Source organism: Akanthomyces muscarius, chromosome 1 (genome assembly GCF_028009165.1).
Source record: "Akanthomyces muscarius strain Ve6 chromosome 1, whole genome shotgun sequence".
Taxonomy (NCBI): Eukaryota; Fungi; Ascomycota; class Sordariomycetes; order Hypocreales; family Cordycipitaceae; genus Akanthomyces; species Akanthomyces muscarius.
This window is the reverse complement of record NC_079241.1, coordinates 3,873,950-3,892,260: the sequence shown is the minus strand read 5'-3', so window position 1 is coordinate 3,892,260 and position 18,311 is coordinate 3,873,950. Positions and strand designations below refer to the sequence as shown.

The 18,311-nt window shown below is 53.3% G+C and overlaps 4 protein-coding genes across 4 annotated transcripts; 2 read left to right on the top strand and 2 right to left on the bottom strand.

Annotated features, from left to right (window-relative positions):
• Positions 1-403: 403 nt before the first annotated feature.
• Positions 404-5,315, top strand: LMH87_006304 (uncharacterized protein; the record flags this gene model as incomplete). The annotated part of the gene is made up of 2 exons (XM_056204174.1): positions 404-478; positions 558-5,315. The coding sequence occupies 2 exons, from the start codon at positions 404-406 to the stop codon at positions 5,313-5,315; spliced, it is 4,833 nt and encodes a 1,610-aa protein (XP_056059556.1).
• Positions 5,316-7,158: 1,843 nt separating this feature from the next.
• LMH87_006303 (uncharacterized protein) lies at positions 7,159-8,256 on the top strand (the record flags this gene model as incomplete). Its single annotated transcript, XM_056204173.1, has 1 exon — positions 7,159-8,256. One exon carries the CDS (start codon positions 7,159-7,161, stop codon positions 8,254-8,256), a length of 1,098 nt encoding a protein of 365 aa, XP_056059555.1.
• Positions 8,257-8,645: 389 nt separating this feature from the next.
• On the bottom strand, positions 8,646-11,156 carry LMH87_006302 (uncharacterized protein; the record flags this gene model as incomplete). The annotated part of the gene is made up of 1 exon (XM_056204172.1): positions 8,646-11,156. One exon carries the CDS (start codon positions 11,154-11,156, stop codon positions 8,646-8,648), a length of 2,511 nt encoding a protein of 836 aa, XP_056059554.1.
• A 2,432-nt stretch (positions 11,157-13,588) lies between these two features.
• LMH87_006301 (uncharacterized protein) lies at positions 13,589-17,155 on the bottom strand (the record flags this gene model as incomplete). Its single annotated transcript, XM_056204168.1, has 2 exons — positions 13,589-16,797; positions 16,861-17,155. The coding sequence occupies 2 exons, from the start codon at positions 17,153-17,155 to the stop codon at positions 13,589-13,591; spliced, it is 3,504 nt and encodes a 1,167-aa protein (XP_056059553.1).
• Positions 17,156-18,311: the final 1,156 nt, after the last annotated feature.

Genomic DNA, 18,311 nt, shown 5'->3' with positions numbered 1-18,311 from the left:
GCATGGCGAGCCCGAGTGTTTTGTTGTTTACAAGCCTAACTTGTGGGGAATCAAGACGATCTTGCTGCCTCAGGCACTAAGACACGCTCCACCTGGACCCGTTCGAATCCAACGCGTCTTCCAAGGGTCAATTGACAGGGACGGGCCATTATTTACTTCGAGGCCAAATCAACAAACTTGGCTCTTGCGTTGCTACCAGCAGGGCAACCAATACTCGCTCGTGTCACTTGGCCTTCAATCGGCCTTCACTTGGCTACAGTCCCTCTTTATAAGAAGAGCGTCAGACATTCACTTTTGCGCCGTTCAACCACCATCGCGCCGCTTCATGTGCGCCTCAATTGTCTAGTCTTGCTCCAACGCTTGCGCCGGCTCATTAGCCCGACGCGCCACTACAGTTCTCACGATGGACTCCGACATGATGGATGATGATGTGTTTAGCCTAGACAACGATTCCGACGGCTATGTCCCTGAACCAAAAGTGCGTTCTCTTGCGCCCCGACAGCCTGCCGCCGGCTTCGAGGACGTTGCAGACTTGATCGCTAACAGCAGACGGACAGAAAGCAAAGCCCGCTGCCCCCAAGCCAAAGAAGCAGACGAAGGCGCCTGCCAAGAAACGAAAAGTGATCAGCGATGATGAAGTCGACGACAACGATTCGACAGGCTTCTCCAATACGCCCCCGAGCTCTAAAAAGCCCAAAAAGGCTATCCCAGCCAAGAAATCAGGTGGCGTGCCCTTGGCAGAGCTCGAGAACGACAGTACGGTTTTGGACCCGGCCCCGAAAGCTACGGGCAAGAAGAAAACAGCCACCGATACGTACCAGAAGCTCACGCAGCTTGAGCATATCATCAAGCGTCCCGATACATATATTGGTTCAGTCGAGTCGACCGAGCAGCAAATGTGGGTTTACAACAAGGAGGCCCAACTCATGGAATACAAAAGTATCAGCTTCGTTCCTGGTTTCTTCAAAATCTTTGATGAAATTATGGTCAACGCTGCTGACGTCAAGCAGCGCAACGCCAGCATGACCTATATCAAAGTCAACATCAACCGCGAGTCTGGCGAAATCTCGGTTGAAAACAATGGCAAAGGTATTCCCGTTGAGATACACGAGAAGGAGCAGATCTATATTCCCGAGCTCATTTTTGGTCATCTTCTCGCGGGCTCCAACTTCGACGACGAGGAGAAAAAAACCGTCGGCGGTCGTAACGGTTACGGAGCCAAGCTCTGCAACGTTTTCAGTACACAGTTCACTCTGGAATGTCAGGATTCCGGCAATGGCAAAAGGTACAAGCAGACATGGACGGACAACATGTCCAAGATGGGCAAGGCCAAAATCACTTCCAACAAAACCTCCGACTTTGTTCGCATCACTTTTATGCCCGATTACAATCGCTTTGGAATGCCCGACGGCATCGATAACGACTTAGAGAGCCTTCTCTATCGCCGAATTTACGACATGGCCGGCACTATACGTGGCATCAAAGTCCACCTCAACGGAGAGGTTATCAAGATCCCCACATTCAAAGCCTACTGTGATCTGTACGCCAAGTCCATTGCAAAGGAACGAACCGCCGAGGAGGGCGGTAACCCTACTTGCACGGTTGAGATTGACAAGGAGAAGACGCATCCACGATGGGAGGTTGGTTTTGCGGTTTCCGACGGCACTTTCCAGCAAGTCTCCTTCGTCAACAACATTGCAACAACAAGCGGTGGAACCCATGTCAACTACATTGCAGACCAGATCACTGCCAGTCTCTTGAAGACGCTGAACAAGCGCAAGAAGGGCCATACTTTGAAGCAAAGTCATCTACGAAACCACATCTTCATCTTCATCAACTGCTTCATTGATAACCCAGCATTCACGTCACAAACTAAAGAGCAGATGACTACCAAAGCCAGTCTCTTCGGCAGTAAATGCGTTCTTGGTGACCAGTTTTTGAAGAAGATCGGACAATCTGAAGCCGTCCAAAACATCATGGACTTTGCCGAAAAGAAAGCGGACAAGATGATGGCCAAGAGTGACGGTAGCAAGCGCTCACGAGTGAACAACAGCAAGCTCGTCGAAGCCAACTTGGCAGGCACGCGACGTGGCCATGAATGCACCTTGATCTTGACAGAAGGTGACTCCGCCAAGGGTCTAGCTGTGTCTGGCAGAGCTATTCTCGATCCCGATCGAATTGGTGTTTTCCCATTGCGAGGCAAGCTTCTCAACGTTCGAGATGCGTCCGTTGACCAAATCACCAAGAACCAGGAAATTCAAAACATCAAGCAATTCCTTGGTCTCAAGCACAAGCAGACCTACACTGATACCAAATCCCTCCGTTACGGCCATCTGATGATCATGGCCGATCAGGATCATGACGGCAGTCATATCAAGGGCCTTTTGATCAACTTCTTGCAAGTTCAGTTCCCATCTTTGCTTCAGATTCCAGATTTCTTCCGTGAGTTTGTAACACCAATCATGAAGGTCTGGCAAGGATCCGACCCGAAGAAGCCTACAAAGCAGCACGCTTTCTTCACCCAGCCTGAATTCAACGAATGGAAGGAAGGTCACAAACATGAATTGAGCAGATGGCAATCAAAGTATCTCAAGGGTTTGGGTTCCTCATCGAACGAAGATGCCCAGGTCTACTTCACCAACCTGGATCAGCATCTCAAGGAATTTGAAATCATGCAGCCTGACGAAGCTCAGCTTTTCGACCTCGTTTTCTCCAAGAAGAAGGCAGACGCGCGAAAGGAGTGGCTTGGGAACTTCGTTCCTGGCACTTATCTGGACCATGGCACCAAAGCCATCACATACACCGATTTTGTCAACAAGGAGCTGGTTTTGTTTAGCATGGCTGATAATATGCGATCCATTCCCTCCATCGCAGACGGCTTAAAGCCTGGTCAGCGCAAGGTCATGTACTCTTGCTTCAAGAGAAACTTGACCAAAGACAAGAAGGTTGTTGAACTGGCAGGTTACGTCTCTGAACAGTCTGCCTACCACCATGGTGAACAGTCGCTTCAGCAAACCATTGTCAACCTTGCGCAGACTTTCGTTGGTTCCAACAACATCAATCTCTTGGAACCCAGTGGTATGTTCGGTTCTCGTCTTGCTGGTGGTTCCGATGCCGCTAGTCCTCGTTATATCTTCACACGCCTGTCTCCCTTTGCGAGAAAAATTTTCCCCGCTGAGGATGAACCCAACTTGAAACATCAGTATGACGATTCGAAGCCCATTGAGCCCGAGGTCTTTGCCCCAATTCTTCCCATGATCCTTGTCAACGGTGCTGATGGTATCGGTACTGGTTGGAGTACCTCGATTCCAAACTATCACCCCACGGATATCGTCAAGAATCTGAAGCGCCGCATGGGTCGTGTGAGCCTCGAAGACGACGAAGAGCAACCCTTTGAGCCTATGATGCCCTGGTTTCGCGGGTGGAAGGGTACTCCAGAGGCTGCTGGTCCCGATCGTTACAAGTTCAACGGTATCGCATACCAGAATGACCAGAACCCGAACGAAGTGGTAATCACCGAGCTTCCCATCAGAATGTGGACCGATGATTTCAAGGCCAAGTTGGAAAAGGTCATTGGTGGCTTGGAAGGGCCTGCCTGGATCAAGGATTACAAAGAATTCAACGACCACAACACGGTGCACTTTGAGATCATGGTTGATGAGAAGTACATCGACAAGGTTCTTGAAGAAGGGCTCCTGGAGCGTTTTAAGCTACAAAAGCAGGTTGCCACCTCTAACCTCGTTGCCTTTGACATACAAGGTCGCATTCGCAAGTACGAAAAGGTTGAAGACATCATGGAAGAATTCTACCAATACCGACTCGACATGTACTTGGAGCGAAAGAAGTACTGGCTGAATGTTTACCATCGTGATTATCGCAAGCTCAAGAATCAGGCTCGATTCATCCAAGAAATCATCAGTGGTGTACTGGTCGTTGGCAAGAAAAGGAAACAGGTCTTGGTCACGGAATTGCGCGAACGCAAGTATGAGGCTTTTCCACCCAAGAAGACCGGTGCCAAGGCAGATGAGGAAGAGCTCGGCCACGAATCCGATGCCGAAGGCGACTCTTCTGAAGCACAAGACTCGGGTGCACGAGACTACGACTACCTTTTATCCATGGCAATCTGGTCTTTGACTGCCGAGCGTTTGGAGAAGCTCCTCGAAGCTATTGCTAGGAAGAAGGCAGAGCATGATGAGCTTCAGGCGAAGAGCGAAAAGGACCTCTGGTGTGAGGACCTTGACGAATTCATGGCTGAGTGGGATAAGCAGATCGCCATTGACGCCGAGATCAAGACCAAGATTCGGCGACTAGGCCGCCGCGTTTCGAAGAAGATAGGTGCTGGCAAGAACCGCAAAGCCAAGGACGATGATACGTATGAGCCTGAAAAGAAGGGCCGAGCCAAGGGTAAAGCTGCTGCGGCTAAACCAAAGGTGGAAACCAAGAGTGCCCAGCGCTTCGCTGATATGTTCAGCTCCAAGCCCAAAGTCAAGAAGGAAACCCGCGACGCAGATGTTGTGGAGCTATCTGACAACTTTTCCGACGATGACTTTGCAGCTCTTAGCAGGAAGCCGGCTGCTCCAAAGCGCACAAAGGCCGTCTCGGCCACTGCTTCGGCCTCTCAATCGCAATCTGAAGAGCCAGAGGCTCGTCCGGCGAGGAGAGTGGCAGCATCCAAGGCTAGAACCCTGCTTGATGTCGACTCTGGCTCTGAGAACGAAGACGACGATATGGTTGACGTCGGTTCCTTGGTGAAGGGTATTGGAGCACCAAAAGAGGAGAGTTTGCCTCCCGCCCCGAAGGAGGAGAGCTTGCCTCCCGCACCCTTGACCAAGTCAGTGTCTGCGCGCTCTTTCCAGATTGACGATGATGACGACGATCTGCTTGCGCCATCTCCGCCAGCTCGGACAGTTAGCAAAGAGGATATTCTTGACAGCCTTTTATCCGACGAAGACAAACCTTCGCCGTCGAACATCGCAGGATATGCTTCGATCAAGAAGATTGCTCGCCCTAAGCCTAAGCCCGCCGCTGCCAAACCTAAACCAAAGGCAGCAGGCAAAACCAAGGCTGCGAGCAAGTCAACTATCCTCTCACCGGCTGCAAAAGTGTACGCGGCGAGGAAGGCATCTGCTCTCGCAGATGATTCGGATGAAGATATGGCAGCGTCTGGGTCTCCAAGCCCCAAGCGGGCACCGGCACGCGCTCGTCCTGGTCGTGCCGCTGCTGCAAGAAGGCCAATCGTTGTTGACGAGGACGATTCGTTGATGGCTGACGAACAGGAAGAAAGTGACGACCCATTTGAGATGGACGACGACTAAATAGTTGGCTCGCTGCGCATCATCACAGCTTAGCTCTCAGTTTTCAGGGGCTACCGACTGGCTTTGGCTTCTTACAGGTAGCAGCAGTTGCTTTTCGGCGTTGGGGTGAAGGAAGAGCGAATGTGGTTATGTATTCGGGTTCTGCTATTGCATGTATTGGCGTATGTACGCTTTCATATTACATGTATTTGTTATTACAACGTTGGCAACCATAGTTCAGACCCAAATTGTTTTTGCATTATCAACCAGTCCACGCTGTTACCTTGCCAGTGATGATTATTTGTCCCATACCGGCAGCCGTGTAAAGGCGCTTTGTGCTCCGCTAAGATAATGAACGAGGAACGACTTCATCCGGCAAAGGGATAATTATCGCGCATTGCCATCAGTTGGAAACGCTCAAGACATAATGATGTACTCATTTGTGAAGAAAACAAAGAACGGTATGGAGGAGGATGAAGTTGATACTCTAACTACGCACATGTTGCAGGAGCATTCGTGTCTTTATAATCTCTGTCACAAGAGTACACACTCTTTTTGGAAGAAAAACAACAAATAGTATGGCAGATGAATCAAAAAACATTCCTGTCTAATGGTGGACTTGTTACATGCGCATTCGTCTCTTTACGAGCCCCACGTCAAGTTGAAAGAATACGTCGCGAGCCGAGGAGTCGCTTGTGTTGCATTCTTTGTCGTAGATGGCTAGCCATTGTAGGGCGGCAATGTCCGCTCTGATGCGCAGTAGGCGCTGATTCACTCGGAGCTATTCTTCAGTCTTGTCAGTAAAGGTCACCGTGTTTTGTTCCATCAGTGATTTCGATGCCACTTGTCAGCCAAAAGGCGGCCAACGGGTCTTTCAAGCTAGCCTCACGACCCGTTGCACTTCAACCAGCCAGTATAACACGAAAGTAGTATTTTCAAAGGGGACGAGGAAGCCTGAAAGTATAAAAGCTAGGCTTAGTCCGCCGACAATCCCCTTTCTCGTCTTTCATGTAATTACCCAGTCTACCAACATCCCTTCTTCTTCTTCTTCCTCTATTCTACACTCTTCCGTTCGACACTTTACCTCAACCTGAAACTAACACGGCATCCTTTTTCACCATTCGCCCCCATTGCAAATATGTGCGGTCTTACTCAACGCCCTTACCTCGAGTGCAAACACCTTCAAGTGGACGACGGTGTTCGGTGGTGCTTCGCGGGCTTGGAAAGACGCGGAGAGTGTCCTCGCGAGTATTGGTGCGTGGAATCCCCCTTAGAGATGGAAGAAAAATGCCCTCCGTGCCTGGCGGGAGTAAGTCCTCCTATTCCCGCCGGTGAGAAAGGCATACATGACATCGAGCACAGGCTGAAGGCCCAAGTGCTCGACGATGGCACTGGACCGCGAGAGGATAACAAGTAGGTGTTGGGCGGTAGATGTTTTTCTTTCTGATTTGTAGACGCCCTGCTACACAAGCCTGATATGGAGTAATTTATTCCTAACTTGCATTCTTTTGGTTTCTATATGAGACTTTTCCATTGTGAAGATGGCACATTGATGCAAATTCCAACAGCGACTGTGCCCGGTGCCAGCGAATGGAAAATGGTTTGCAGCAAAGGAATGTTACTACATCGGTCAGAATGACAATTTTCAACTATAAAAACAAAAACTCCTTGGCAGACAAGTTTGATAGCTCAGAGCTGCTAAATTCTTGTTGTGGATGTTTGGCGGCCATCGTCCGTCTTTTGCCCCTCCAAACCAGAACCCCACCAAAGCTGTAAGCTCTCTCTGGCTTTTGCCCCTCCATCCTCGACCTCGCAACTTTTTTTTCCCTTCATCACCAACGACCCCCATCAACTCGCACCAACAATGTCCTCTTCCGACGAGCCACAGTCGATAAAAGCGCTCTACGCCTCGGCCGAGTCGTCGCGCGCCGCCCTCGAAGCGCACCCGGACCCGCGCTCCCCCGCCTTCTCCGCGGCCCTCGCCGCCACGCTCGCGCTGTACGCGCGGTGCCGGGACCAAATCGCCGCCGCGTCGCTCTTCTCCCCCAACGAGTCGGTCGAGGACGTCGCCACGTCGGCCCTGCCGTACATACTCCTCGACCTGCGCCTCGCCGACGTCGTCCAGCGCATGCCGTACGTCGACCCGCCGCAGCGGAAGCTCGTGGTGCGCCGCGCGCGCGCGGCCTACGAGTCCTTTCTCGCCCTCGTCGACAGCTACGGCCTCGTCGCGGGGCGCCACGCCAAGCTCCTCGAGCGCTACCGCGACGATCCGGAGGCGTTTGCGGTCGTGGCGGCGAGCGGCGGCGACATGGCGGCGAAGAGGGACGCCAAGATTGCGGCGTTCAAAGCAGAAAAGGAGCTCAAGACAAAGCTGGAGATTCTGAGGAGCGATCCACGGTATGTGGAGGATGGCGGCGGCGACGAGGACATAGTCAGGGACGCGCATCTGGCGGCGGTGGAATTCGGCGTGCATGCCGCGCTGCAGGGCCTCGAGTCGCTGAACCGCGAAATGGAGATGCTCGCCATGGCGCCGGAGCGTCCTGCTGCCCACGACCCGGCGCCCGGCGCGGATGACTCGAGCACGCGCCGCCGCGACCTCGAGGATGACACGACTTGGCGGCTCGACACGCCGCTGCGGCGCTCCGGCGTCGGCAAGGGCGGCCCGCTGCTGTCGGCCCAGGGCAAGCCGCTGCAGCCGTTTACGCTCGTGGGCGGCCGCGCGGACCTGCGCGACGGCGTCTTCCGCAGCGGCCACAATCTCCCGACCATGTCCATCGACGAGTACCTCGAGGAGGAGCGGCGGCGCGGCAACATCCTCTCGGGCGGGACCGACCCCGAGAAGCCAGAGCTCGACGAAGACGACATCGAGGCCGTGGACCGCGCCACGTACAAGGCGCGCGAGTGGGATGACTTTACCGACGATAACCCCCGCGGCGCTGGCAACACGATGAACATGGGTTGAGGGGAGCGAGAGAGCTGCATTTTTTGTCATGTCTGTGTTTTTGGTTTTGTTCTTTTCAGGAAGCGTTTGCTGTTTGCATATACGGGCGTCTGGTTAGAAACGGTGGGCAAAAAAACATTTTGTGCAAAGCTTTCATGTTGCTGGGGAAGACAGAGATCTCCTCATTGAGCTAAGTAGGGATAAATACCAGTCTTATTATCCATTCCAACACTTCATTAATTTCATTCATTTCGTCAAAATCTTTTCTCCGTCAAGCCCGTTGTAGTCTCCTTGGCATCGCCGTGTCCGAAAAGGACAAAATCTCATTTACAAAGGGAAAGGTTCTCTCGCAAGCTGTCCTACAGAGTAACAATTTTTGCAACCATTGGTTCGGACAGAGCTGCAGTCTTCTAGGCCGCTACCATTTCCGCATCCGTTCCTTCTTGCTCAGCCACAGAGTCGGGCTGGCTCGACATGTACAAGTCGTCGTCGTCCAGCGTGTCATAATCGTCGCAACCCATGGTAGCGGTCGAGTCTGAGTCGCTATCTGTCGCCTGGAGAAACTCGTCGAGGGATTGCGGGACGACTTCCCTCTTCTGTTGTCTGGGCGCCGCGACGTCATCTCGCGCCTCGTGGTAGTCGGCAAAGTCGGAGTAGAAGCTCTCAGACGCAATCGACTTGTCGTCCGTAATGACCTGGTCCGGCCGATAGATGGTCGATATGCTGTCGTTCACGTCCACAGATGCGGCTGTGGCGCTGCCCGCCATGTTCATGCCCGACATGTCATCAACAAAGGAGCCCGACAGACTCGATGCATTGGAGGTAATGGTGATGCCAGTGTGGTATGCTGGACCGGGGCCGTTGGGGCCCATGTATGCTGGTGGCAATTGATCCTCAAAGACGCCGCCAGTTCCATCGTTGCATCCTCCTGCCCACAAAGGCAAGAACTTGGTCTCGTTGGTCGTCAGTGAGAGCAGGAGGTGTTTGGTGTTAATGGTTGGTAAGTCTTGTTCGCTGTCCAGCATCTTCACGCTCAGCTCTACAAGCTTCGACCTCACATCGAAGTCTAGCCTGTCCTGTGTGAGCGGGTACAGGCAGTCTTGCGGCTGCAGCCAATTCTCAGACAGGATGTTATACAAATCAGGGTTAATGTCGCCGGTCCATGGATGATGATTCATGTAGAGCTTGTAAAGTTTGCCCATCTCGTTTCCCAGGGCCTGAGTCACTTCGGCCGTGCAAGAGTGCGAACCATTTTCCCGCTGATTGAGATCGACCCAGCGTCTCCACGCGGCTTCGAACTGCTTGTACGGATACTGCGTCATTAATTTTTGCACTGGCGTCATGGCCGTCCAAATATCTGGGAATTCTTGAAAGTCTTTCGGCTCAACATATGTAGCTCTGTCCGAGTCGATCTCTTTCCGATCAATCGACTGTGTCAGAAAAAGGCGTCGATTCAACAGGTTGATATCATGGGCCAGTACTAGTCGAAGCTGTGATTTGAGCCTTGATATGAGTGCCAGTGCGTCTTTGCACGAGTCTGAGTTCTCGGCTACCAGAGCCTCTTCAATTTTGAGGAGCTTCATGTACTCGGGGATCTTCCACGCCTCCAAAACATCCGGACTGTGCAACTCAGCCAGCCGGCTCGTCATGCGCTCAACGAATGCCAAGGCAGCGTGCTGAATCAGGTTGCTGAATTCGTCGCCAGGATCACCTTTCCGTCTGCCAAAAAGTGTGACGTGACTGAAATCAACCTGTTCCTTCATCTTGTCGGTGGCCGTCTTCTCAAAAGCAAGCTCGTTGACGAGAATTCTGAAAGCGGTGCGCGTAATTTGGGGGCTTTCGATAATTCCGCCAATCCTGATGGCTTCCTCTGGAAGGACTTCGATGAACTTGCTGTTTTTGCCCTGCAGTAGCCATTGAATCGCTGGATCCTGAACAGCAGAGACACAGTCCCATATCTTGGCGAGGCCCACCAAAGTCCATAGACGCGGCGCAGAGTCCATAAAGACTGTTTTGCCTTCAATTAGCATGAGTAGGCGTATGATTCCGTTACGGTGTCGAATGGGACAATAGTCTTGGATATCGAAATGGGCGGGTATATCCTGAATTTGAAGCTCTTTTCCGTGATTCCGGGCACTAGTAAGTTCCGACACGGATAGAGGAAGCATCGCGACAAAGCTTTTTCCGTTCCCAGGCATATGCTTTTCTTTGGCAGAAATAGGCTCTATCATCGCGGCGGTCATGCAACGATCAGCGAGGTCCTTGCAAGGACAGACATCATCGTGACCTTTGACGAGGAAAAAGGGAACCTCGAGCCTGGCATAAGAGGACCACCATTTGATAATTCCAGGCGTCAGGGATAGTTCTGTAATTTGGAAGACCATTTCCTCGCCCTCGGATGGCGGTGTTAGATCCAGGACGTACTTGATGCCCTCTGGCAACTGATTAACGAGCTTTCGGCGGCGGACGACGCGGAATTGATACGTCGGCTGGAACATGTCGGCAAGTCGAGAAGAGCCCGTTGCCAGAAGCTTCTCGGAATGTACTCGAAGTTTTTGCGAGCGAAACGGCACGCCATCGCAGTCTACCGGTGGTGGCTTGCCTTTGCTTGGCTCGGGGAAATCGACAAAAACGAGCGTATCGCCCTCGTTTAATTCGACCTCGGCGAAGTGCATCTTGAAACGCTCCACGACGTGTCTTTGCTGAAAATCGGCACTTCCTATAGTTTGTGCCTGTTGAAATGGCGGCAGCCTCGACGGGTCAAGAATGGCGGCTGTGCAATCCTCGTTCCTTGCAATGGGTTCTGTGTCGAGCCGGTGATGGCTGTCGGGCTTGTTCTGAAAACTTGGACGGTTTTCGTTGGCCTTGAGAGAAGCCGCGACGGCTTCTCTCAGGTCTCGTTCTTCTTTCGCAGTGACCATGGCGTGGGAGCTGGCGCGAGCGCCCGGTGCGCAGCAGTCAACAGAGGCTGGCTGCAAAAGAAGGATGGCTGGCACTGAATGAGGCAGGCAGAGCTGCTATAGGTAGAAAACTGAAGAACACGTCTGGGATTTTCTGCGGTCTGAAGAAGCTTGATGACCTTTTTTTTTTAAGCCTGTAGCTTGGTGTTGGAAAGGACGAAGGTGCAATGCGGGCAATGGAGGCTGCACGTGGCTGTTGCCTGGCGAGGCGTAGAGGCTGGTTGGGCGGCCGCCTTGCAGGCGATGCAGTGAATTGGGTACGCTGGCTGCAGTAGCGCGTGACACTGGATTGGAGAAGCTTTTCAGGTGAAGGCGCATGTGCGTTTGACCAAAACAAGAACTGGACTGCTTTAGATGGAACAGACAGTAAGGCTGAAGTTGCTGGCGGGGCATCAGGCAGGCAATAAGGTAATGTTTGATGGACTTTACTATGCGCACAAGCGGCTGGATGCTTCTTTTTGCTTTGCCCGGCCGCCAGTTAACCACCAAAACTCACAAGTCTCGATTTGCACATGATTGAAATGAAGACAGAGCCGCATTGCAGTGACGTTTGGTGCACATGGAGAAGGGCCACAGCGCAATAGGTGCACAAGGCTACCGGCACCAGGACGCAAGGTGAGTCAGAGGTGGGCGCGAATGCAACGAGGACAGCGAATGGAAGGATTGCTTTGTTTTAAAGGGGCTAGTAGATTCGATGAGCTCTCAATGTTTATGCGTTGGCTAGTTGGTCTGTACGACGAGGGTACCTACCTATCACCTACTTACAATTGTAGCTGAGGCGGTGGCGATGCACAATTGTGCATGCGTGGGCGGAAGCAGCAGGCTGAGGCCCGCGCAGCCACGGGCGCAGCTTGCGGCGATGGTGTGGGGTTTCAAGGCAGCCGAGAGTCATGATTCGATTCACCGTTGTCTGCAGATGTAACATTCGTCCTGCGCTCAGCCTACCTACCTAGGTACCTAGGTACTGGTGTCGGTACCAAGCTTGCAAGCCACCTGCTTTGCCTGCCAACCTGCCTTGCGGTTGCCCGCATCTGCTTGCGCATCCACTGAGAACCCACTGTAACCCGCTGAAGCACCCCTGTCACTTCTTAAGCTCCTCCCCCGCAAATAGTCATGGCGTCGATCCTCAAGTTGATAAGCTACTCATGTTAATATGTTAACAAGGTACCGTTTGCCTGAAAAAGAGGATAACAAAAGAAGCCTCCACCTTCACCGACCCGGCGCATCCTATATCGACGTCTCTCTCTGCCCGGGATCTATGTAACAAGCATTCGCAGGCAGTTGGCATGCAGACCCTTATCAAGCTCGTCGCCAGCGTCGGGGTAGCTCACCCGATGCCAGACCGGCCGGCCGGCTACTGACTCTACTCCAACAGCTCGGTAGGCTAGTGCGTAAAGCTAGGCCATACCCGTACGGCTCTCAACACTTTCTCGTCGTCTCCCCTCCTCTCCACCATTTCGACATATTCATCGTTCAGATTGCTGATTTGCTCTACTCTTGCTGATTCCAGTTCCCATCGCACGCCTCCCACATCTGCGCACTCGACTCCAACATGGCCGGCATCACCCTGTAAGCACGCAAAACCCTTGCAACTAGCAGGCGCACGGCTTCCCGCAGCGTTTGCGCACGCGACCATCCCCCCAACGGCCACCAACTTCACCCGTGCTAACAATCGCCTCCCGCCGTCATCCAGTCGCAACCGCGGCCTCTTAGCCTTTGGCTTCCTCGCTGCGACCGCCACCACCATTGCCTTCAAGTACAAGTCCGACGCCTACCGCTCCAACGAGATTCTCCAGCAGCAGCGCAAGGCCCCCAACGGCTACGTGAGTGTCGACCGCAGCGGTGGCGGCATCTGATGCACCCCGTTAGTGGCGAATACCTGCCAGCCAACGAAATCACGAAAAGAAAAGAGACAATATTAAATGCGCACGCACGCACACTCTGGGAATATAGTCAACACATTTCATGCGACACGAGGCTTCAGGACGAGGAAAAGTATTACTCCATTATAATCATGTCGACTTAGTCGTGGGCAAAACACTAGTTCAACGGCCGATGACGACAACATCTAACGTACATCACCACACACACTTGCATCGAAACGTATACAATTGCTTCGCCTAGGCTCCTGCGCATTTTGCAACGCAGGCCCTTTGTCAATATTATTATTTAGTTTTGCAAACTTAATGTCAATCACAGACCCTCTCCTATTTATCCCGTGCATCTTACAGTCCCCCCCAGTCCTGCCACTCTACAAGCACCCAGCCGCCCGTACGCGAAAGAAGCATCCGCGCCAAAGAAGATGCGTAGCCCCAGATAAAACGCCGCAGGTAATGCAAACAAAAATGACAAATACACCCCCAAATAAATGACCAGAAACGACAAATTGAGCTTCAATATGATCCCGCCCGCTTTGAAAAGCCGTCGTCTCCATCATCATCGCCGCCCTCGTCAGACGAGTAGGCAACGCCCTTGCCTTTGCCCCCGCCTTCCGGACGTCCCGAGATCTTGACCTCGCGCAAGCTCCGCCGGCTCACCGGCCGCTTGTTGGAGGTCCGACTGGGTGTAGAGCTGCCTTTGGCGCGCTTCTCCGACGGGCCGCCGCCACCGCCTTCGTTCGACGAATTCCATCTCGTCGGCGGCGTCGACGTGTTCTTCAGATCTCGCATCTCCTTGATCACATCCGCAAAGCTCTCCTCCAGCGTCTTCATACGCGCCAGCACCAGCCGACCCATTCTATCTCGGTCTGATGCATCAATGCCACGCGCCACCCGCATCCGATTCTCCCGCATCATCGCCATGGCCATTTGCGTCTGGAAGCTACCCGGCATGCTCAGATTCATGTGCGAGTCTTCCACGCCCATGCCAGTCTGGTCCGACATGACGCTCAGGTCGACAGAAGATAGCCTGCGGCCTTCCCGAAGTCGTGCGCGTGCTGGGTCGATGCTGAGGAGAGCTGTACGACTGACACCTCCTGCCTCAGCCATGCCTGCCGGCGGGGCAATCGGTCGAGGCTTCGCGTCCACAATGGCCGCCGCTTTCCTGACTGGGCTGCGACGTCCAGAGCTCGTCTGCCCCTCGCCGGCCGTATTGCGGCCACTGCTCCCGGGTTTCTTTGCCTGCGCCGGCTTTGGTGGCGACTTGGTTGTGGCAGCGGGTGCCAGAGCAGCCTCTTCTTCGGGGTTGAACAAGATGGTGTTTGTTGACAGCGTACGACTGTGCATCCCACGACGTTGGTTGGATGCGCGAGGGGTGGCCGGTGCTTTAGGTGCCATAGCACCATAAGAGCCGTGTGACGAAGCCAACTTCCCAATGCTGGGACCAAGAACCGGGCCGAAATAGTCTCCCTGTCTCGCCATCAAGCGAGTCTTGTCCGCACTAGTCCCTTGTCCAAGGTTTGTGGCCGCGTCTTCTTCATCTTCGTCGTTTGTAACAAGCTCGTCATCACCATCTGCGTCTGTCTGGTCCTTGAATTCGACATTGAAAGACGGTAGTCTAGAGGCAGACGTTGGCCCCGGACCAAATGCTCCATTGTTGGATAGGAACTCAGCGGGGTCACTGGCTATAGATCTCCTGTCAGACACATGACGTAGCTGAGATCCTCGTTCCCAGCCGACACTCATTCGTCTTTGCCAGTCCGGCACTGCGCGGCTGTCAATGGTTGGCCAGTGGTTGCCATTGTCGTCTTCATCGTGTTGCTCCATCCAGTTGCGAATCGCATTCTGCGTCTTACGCCGCTCATTTCTTCGTTGCGTTCGCAATGTCGCACTTGCCGGCGCTCGTCTGAATAACTCGTCTAGCGCCCGGTCTTTCTGGAAGCCCGCCACAGACTCCTCTCGAACCCGGATGTTGGGGCTAAACATAGCTGTACGGTTGACAGCATCACCAAATGATATGGCGCGGCGTCTGCCTCTTCCATGGTTTTCGACCAGATCAGTAGGCTCGAACATAGAGGGCGCTAGCCAGAATCTCTCATAGAGATAGATGAAGAAGAGAATGGGAAAGTGAGTCGCTTTGATGATGGTTCGGTTCAGCCATACAAATTGCCTAAGTGGCATGCAGTACCGAAGCGGCATCAGCACCCATGCGAAGATATTGGTGGGGGCTATGTATGAGAACAAAGCATCATTCTTTACCATGGATATCGTGTTGATGGCAAAGACAAACTGATGTTCTTCTGTGGCGTTTGAAGCGATCGCGGTGAAGGAATTGGTGAGCACCGTAATGAGAATGGTGACAACCAGGTAGTGACAAATAATGAGGAACACAACCATCAGAGATCTGGCCAGCCAATTGTAAGTCGGCCACACATCCCAGACGGCAGGCGTGAAGCCCATGAGAATCTGAAAGATCTTGTAGGCAACCTCGCTGCCATCACTCTGCACGTTCGACAGCGTGAAAAAGACATAAAACCCACTGCACATGATGAGAACCAAGGTGAAAACTGCAGCAAGATCGAGCGTCATCAAACGGAACGCAATCAGCAGCTGCGAAAAGTATTGGTAGTGATCAAGAACACTGAAGATGCGCGGCAGGAGCAGAATTGCATTCGCAGCCAAAACATCATATGCCATGTCGTTCCAGTGATGCGGGTCGACAAGGAAGACTCCATAGGCGCGCATGCAATAATAGACAATGAGCAGGACTAGGATGCCGAGATCAAAGACGTTCCAGAAGCTCATGATGTACAGGGCAAAACCCTGTTCGTTAAAGCCAACCAACTCATCAAGCATGAAGCCCGCACTCCAGAACCAAAAGACCAGCTCTAGTCCGCTAATATGCACAGAGCGTTGGATCAAGACGGCCAGGAACAGTCCAATTAGGACTGCTAGCGACAGCGTCGACAGGAATGACCGATAACGGGGCACTCGGAGACGGGAGAGCTTAAACATGGAAGCCTGTCGCGGGTCGTACAACATGACCGTACGACGACCATTTGGGACATGGTACTGGGCATGTCTAGGCGCTGTGTTACCTAAAAGAGGCGTCCTATCGTCTGGCTTATTCGGTGACCCATTTGCGTGGCTGTATAGGCCGCTGGGAGCTTCCTCTCTATGCAGTGTATCGGCAGAGGAGTAAAAGGAGATGGCGCCATTCCAAATGGCTTCGAGCTGCTGAACGACGACAGGGTGGGCGAGGAAGTGCTTGGCCGATGCGCGGATGGCAACTTCAAGTGTAGACGTGCGCGAGGCGGTCAAGGTGCCCTTGGCTTTGCCGGTGGCTCGGCTGGCAATGACTTCGGGCGCGCCTGGGAGGCCTTGGAGGGGGTAGAAGTCGTAAGCCAGCGCATCAATCAGCTCGCGGGTAGAGTACTCTTTAAGCATCTTCAGCGCCAGAAGCTCGCAGACCTTGGATCGAGTGTGGCTGATTCCTGTATTGGCGGCATACCGCTGACCTTCCTTGTTGAACTGCAGGCAGTTGGCCATGAGAGCATACAGGGTGGCTCGCGAAAAGTGCTGGGCGCGGATCTGCTGCTGCATCGGCTTGACGAGGAACTGCGAGACCTGAGGAGAGCGCAGCTGCTCCCAAGTCAGGGACGTTTCGGTTCGCGCAGACACTATAATTCGAATAGCGTGGGTTATGTTATAGACAGGGAGGGTATCTGTGATAGCAGCCGCTTGTTAGTTGGAAATGTATGGTACACCAAGAGCCAGGCATTACACACCAAGATGGCTAGAAGAGAAGAGCGGAATGACGGGCAGGCCACCGGGCCCTTGCTGCTCGGCGTCGGCCAGGTCATCCACGGCGTCCTCGTCATCTTGGTCCGGGCCGTCGCCGTGATCGAGACCCTGTTCAAAGTCATCCTCGTCCTCTTCTTCGTCGTCGTCGGCCTCTGTAAAATCGGCGGTTGCATGTACACGGGCAGAGAATTGGCGAGGTGGGCGTTGGGGTGGTGGCGACGGGCTGTAGGCCTGCTGAAGGCCGGCACGACGTTGTCTGCCGTGGCGGGAGGCGAACATGGTACCGAGCTGGAGCGTGCCCGGCAATCTACGCGTCCTGGGGCGCCATCAGGCGTTTGGCGAAGCAGTAAAGTGTAGAAGATGGGTTGGCGTCGGGGTGTCTTGCAGCACACCACCGCATATGCCTTGGTCGAGTTGGTGTGTAGGAGGCCGGGAGATAAATAGGGTGCAGATGCACGAGAATCGAGATTTCGAGGTTGAGCAGAGCAGTTGCGGTGCGACAAGGGGTGGTGCTGGAGCTGGAGTTGGTGTGGCGGCTCCCCCCTTCAGGCGAGCCAAGGTCAGACACTAACTCGGACGCCGCAAGACTGACTCCCTTGGTGCATACTACCTTACCTAGCGATCGACGGGCCAACTGGGCAGGGAAATTTTTATTTATTTTTATGGACGCGCTTTTTTGTTCAGCTGCACTTCTCCAGTTAATTTTCCTTGAGTCTGTCACTAACAGGCGGCACCATGGACGCCATGAGTCCTGAAGAGCGGGGGGCAAGACAGGCTCATTTATTCTGTGCAGCGCGGCGGCGATGTTGAGATTACAGTACCCATAGCGGCTCCGTTGCGGCTCTGTCAGTGGACATGGGGCTGAGCAACGACTTGTTTGCGGATTTTGGCAGAACTCTGCAATTCCATCTTTCTTTTTCTTTTCAAGTTTCCTCGTCTTCTTTGTAGCGATATCCATTGCATATATCTCGCATGCACCATATCTATGATAACAGCTGCAGCTCATTCATTTCGCAGGCGTTGCAAGCTGGGGTTATGCAGGTGGACGCATGACACCATCTAGCTCCCCCACTGGGCGCATCCAACGCTGATAATTGGACGATCATGCTGCACGTTCTGCAGGCTAGTCATGGGTTTGTGCTGGTTTTTTGCCTTGTGATATCACAAATTTTGGTTGCGGTCAAGGCTGGCCGGCAAGCTGCATTTGCTACGATGACGATCTATCACATTTCCTCCATCGCTATCCGTAGTTGGTGTTGCAACGCTGCCACCGCTGGGACCCTCAATGGACGTGTGGCTCCGAACACGGCCTGTGCCTCCATCGTTACTCGATCTTCGCGTTCCATGTCGCCAGCTTGATAGCAGCCATTACTTTATATTGACCGTTTCGTCAAAAACGGCCCCTTAACCGCCAGGGACTCAAAGAGAAATACGC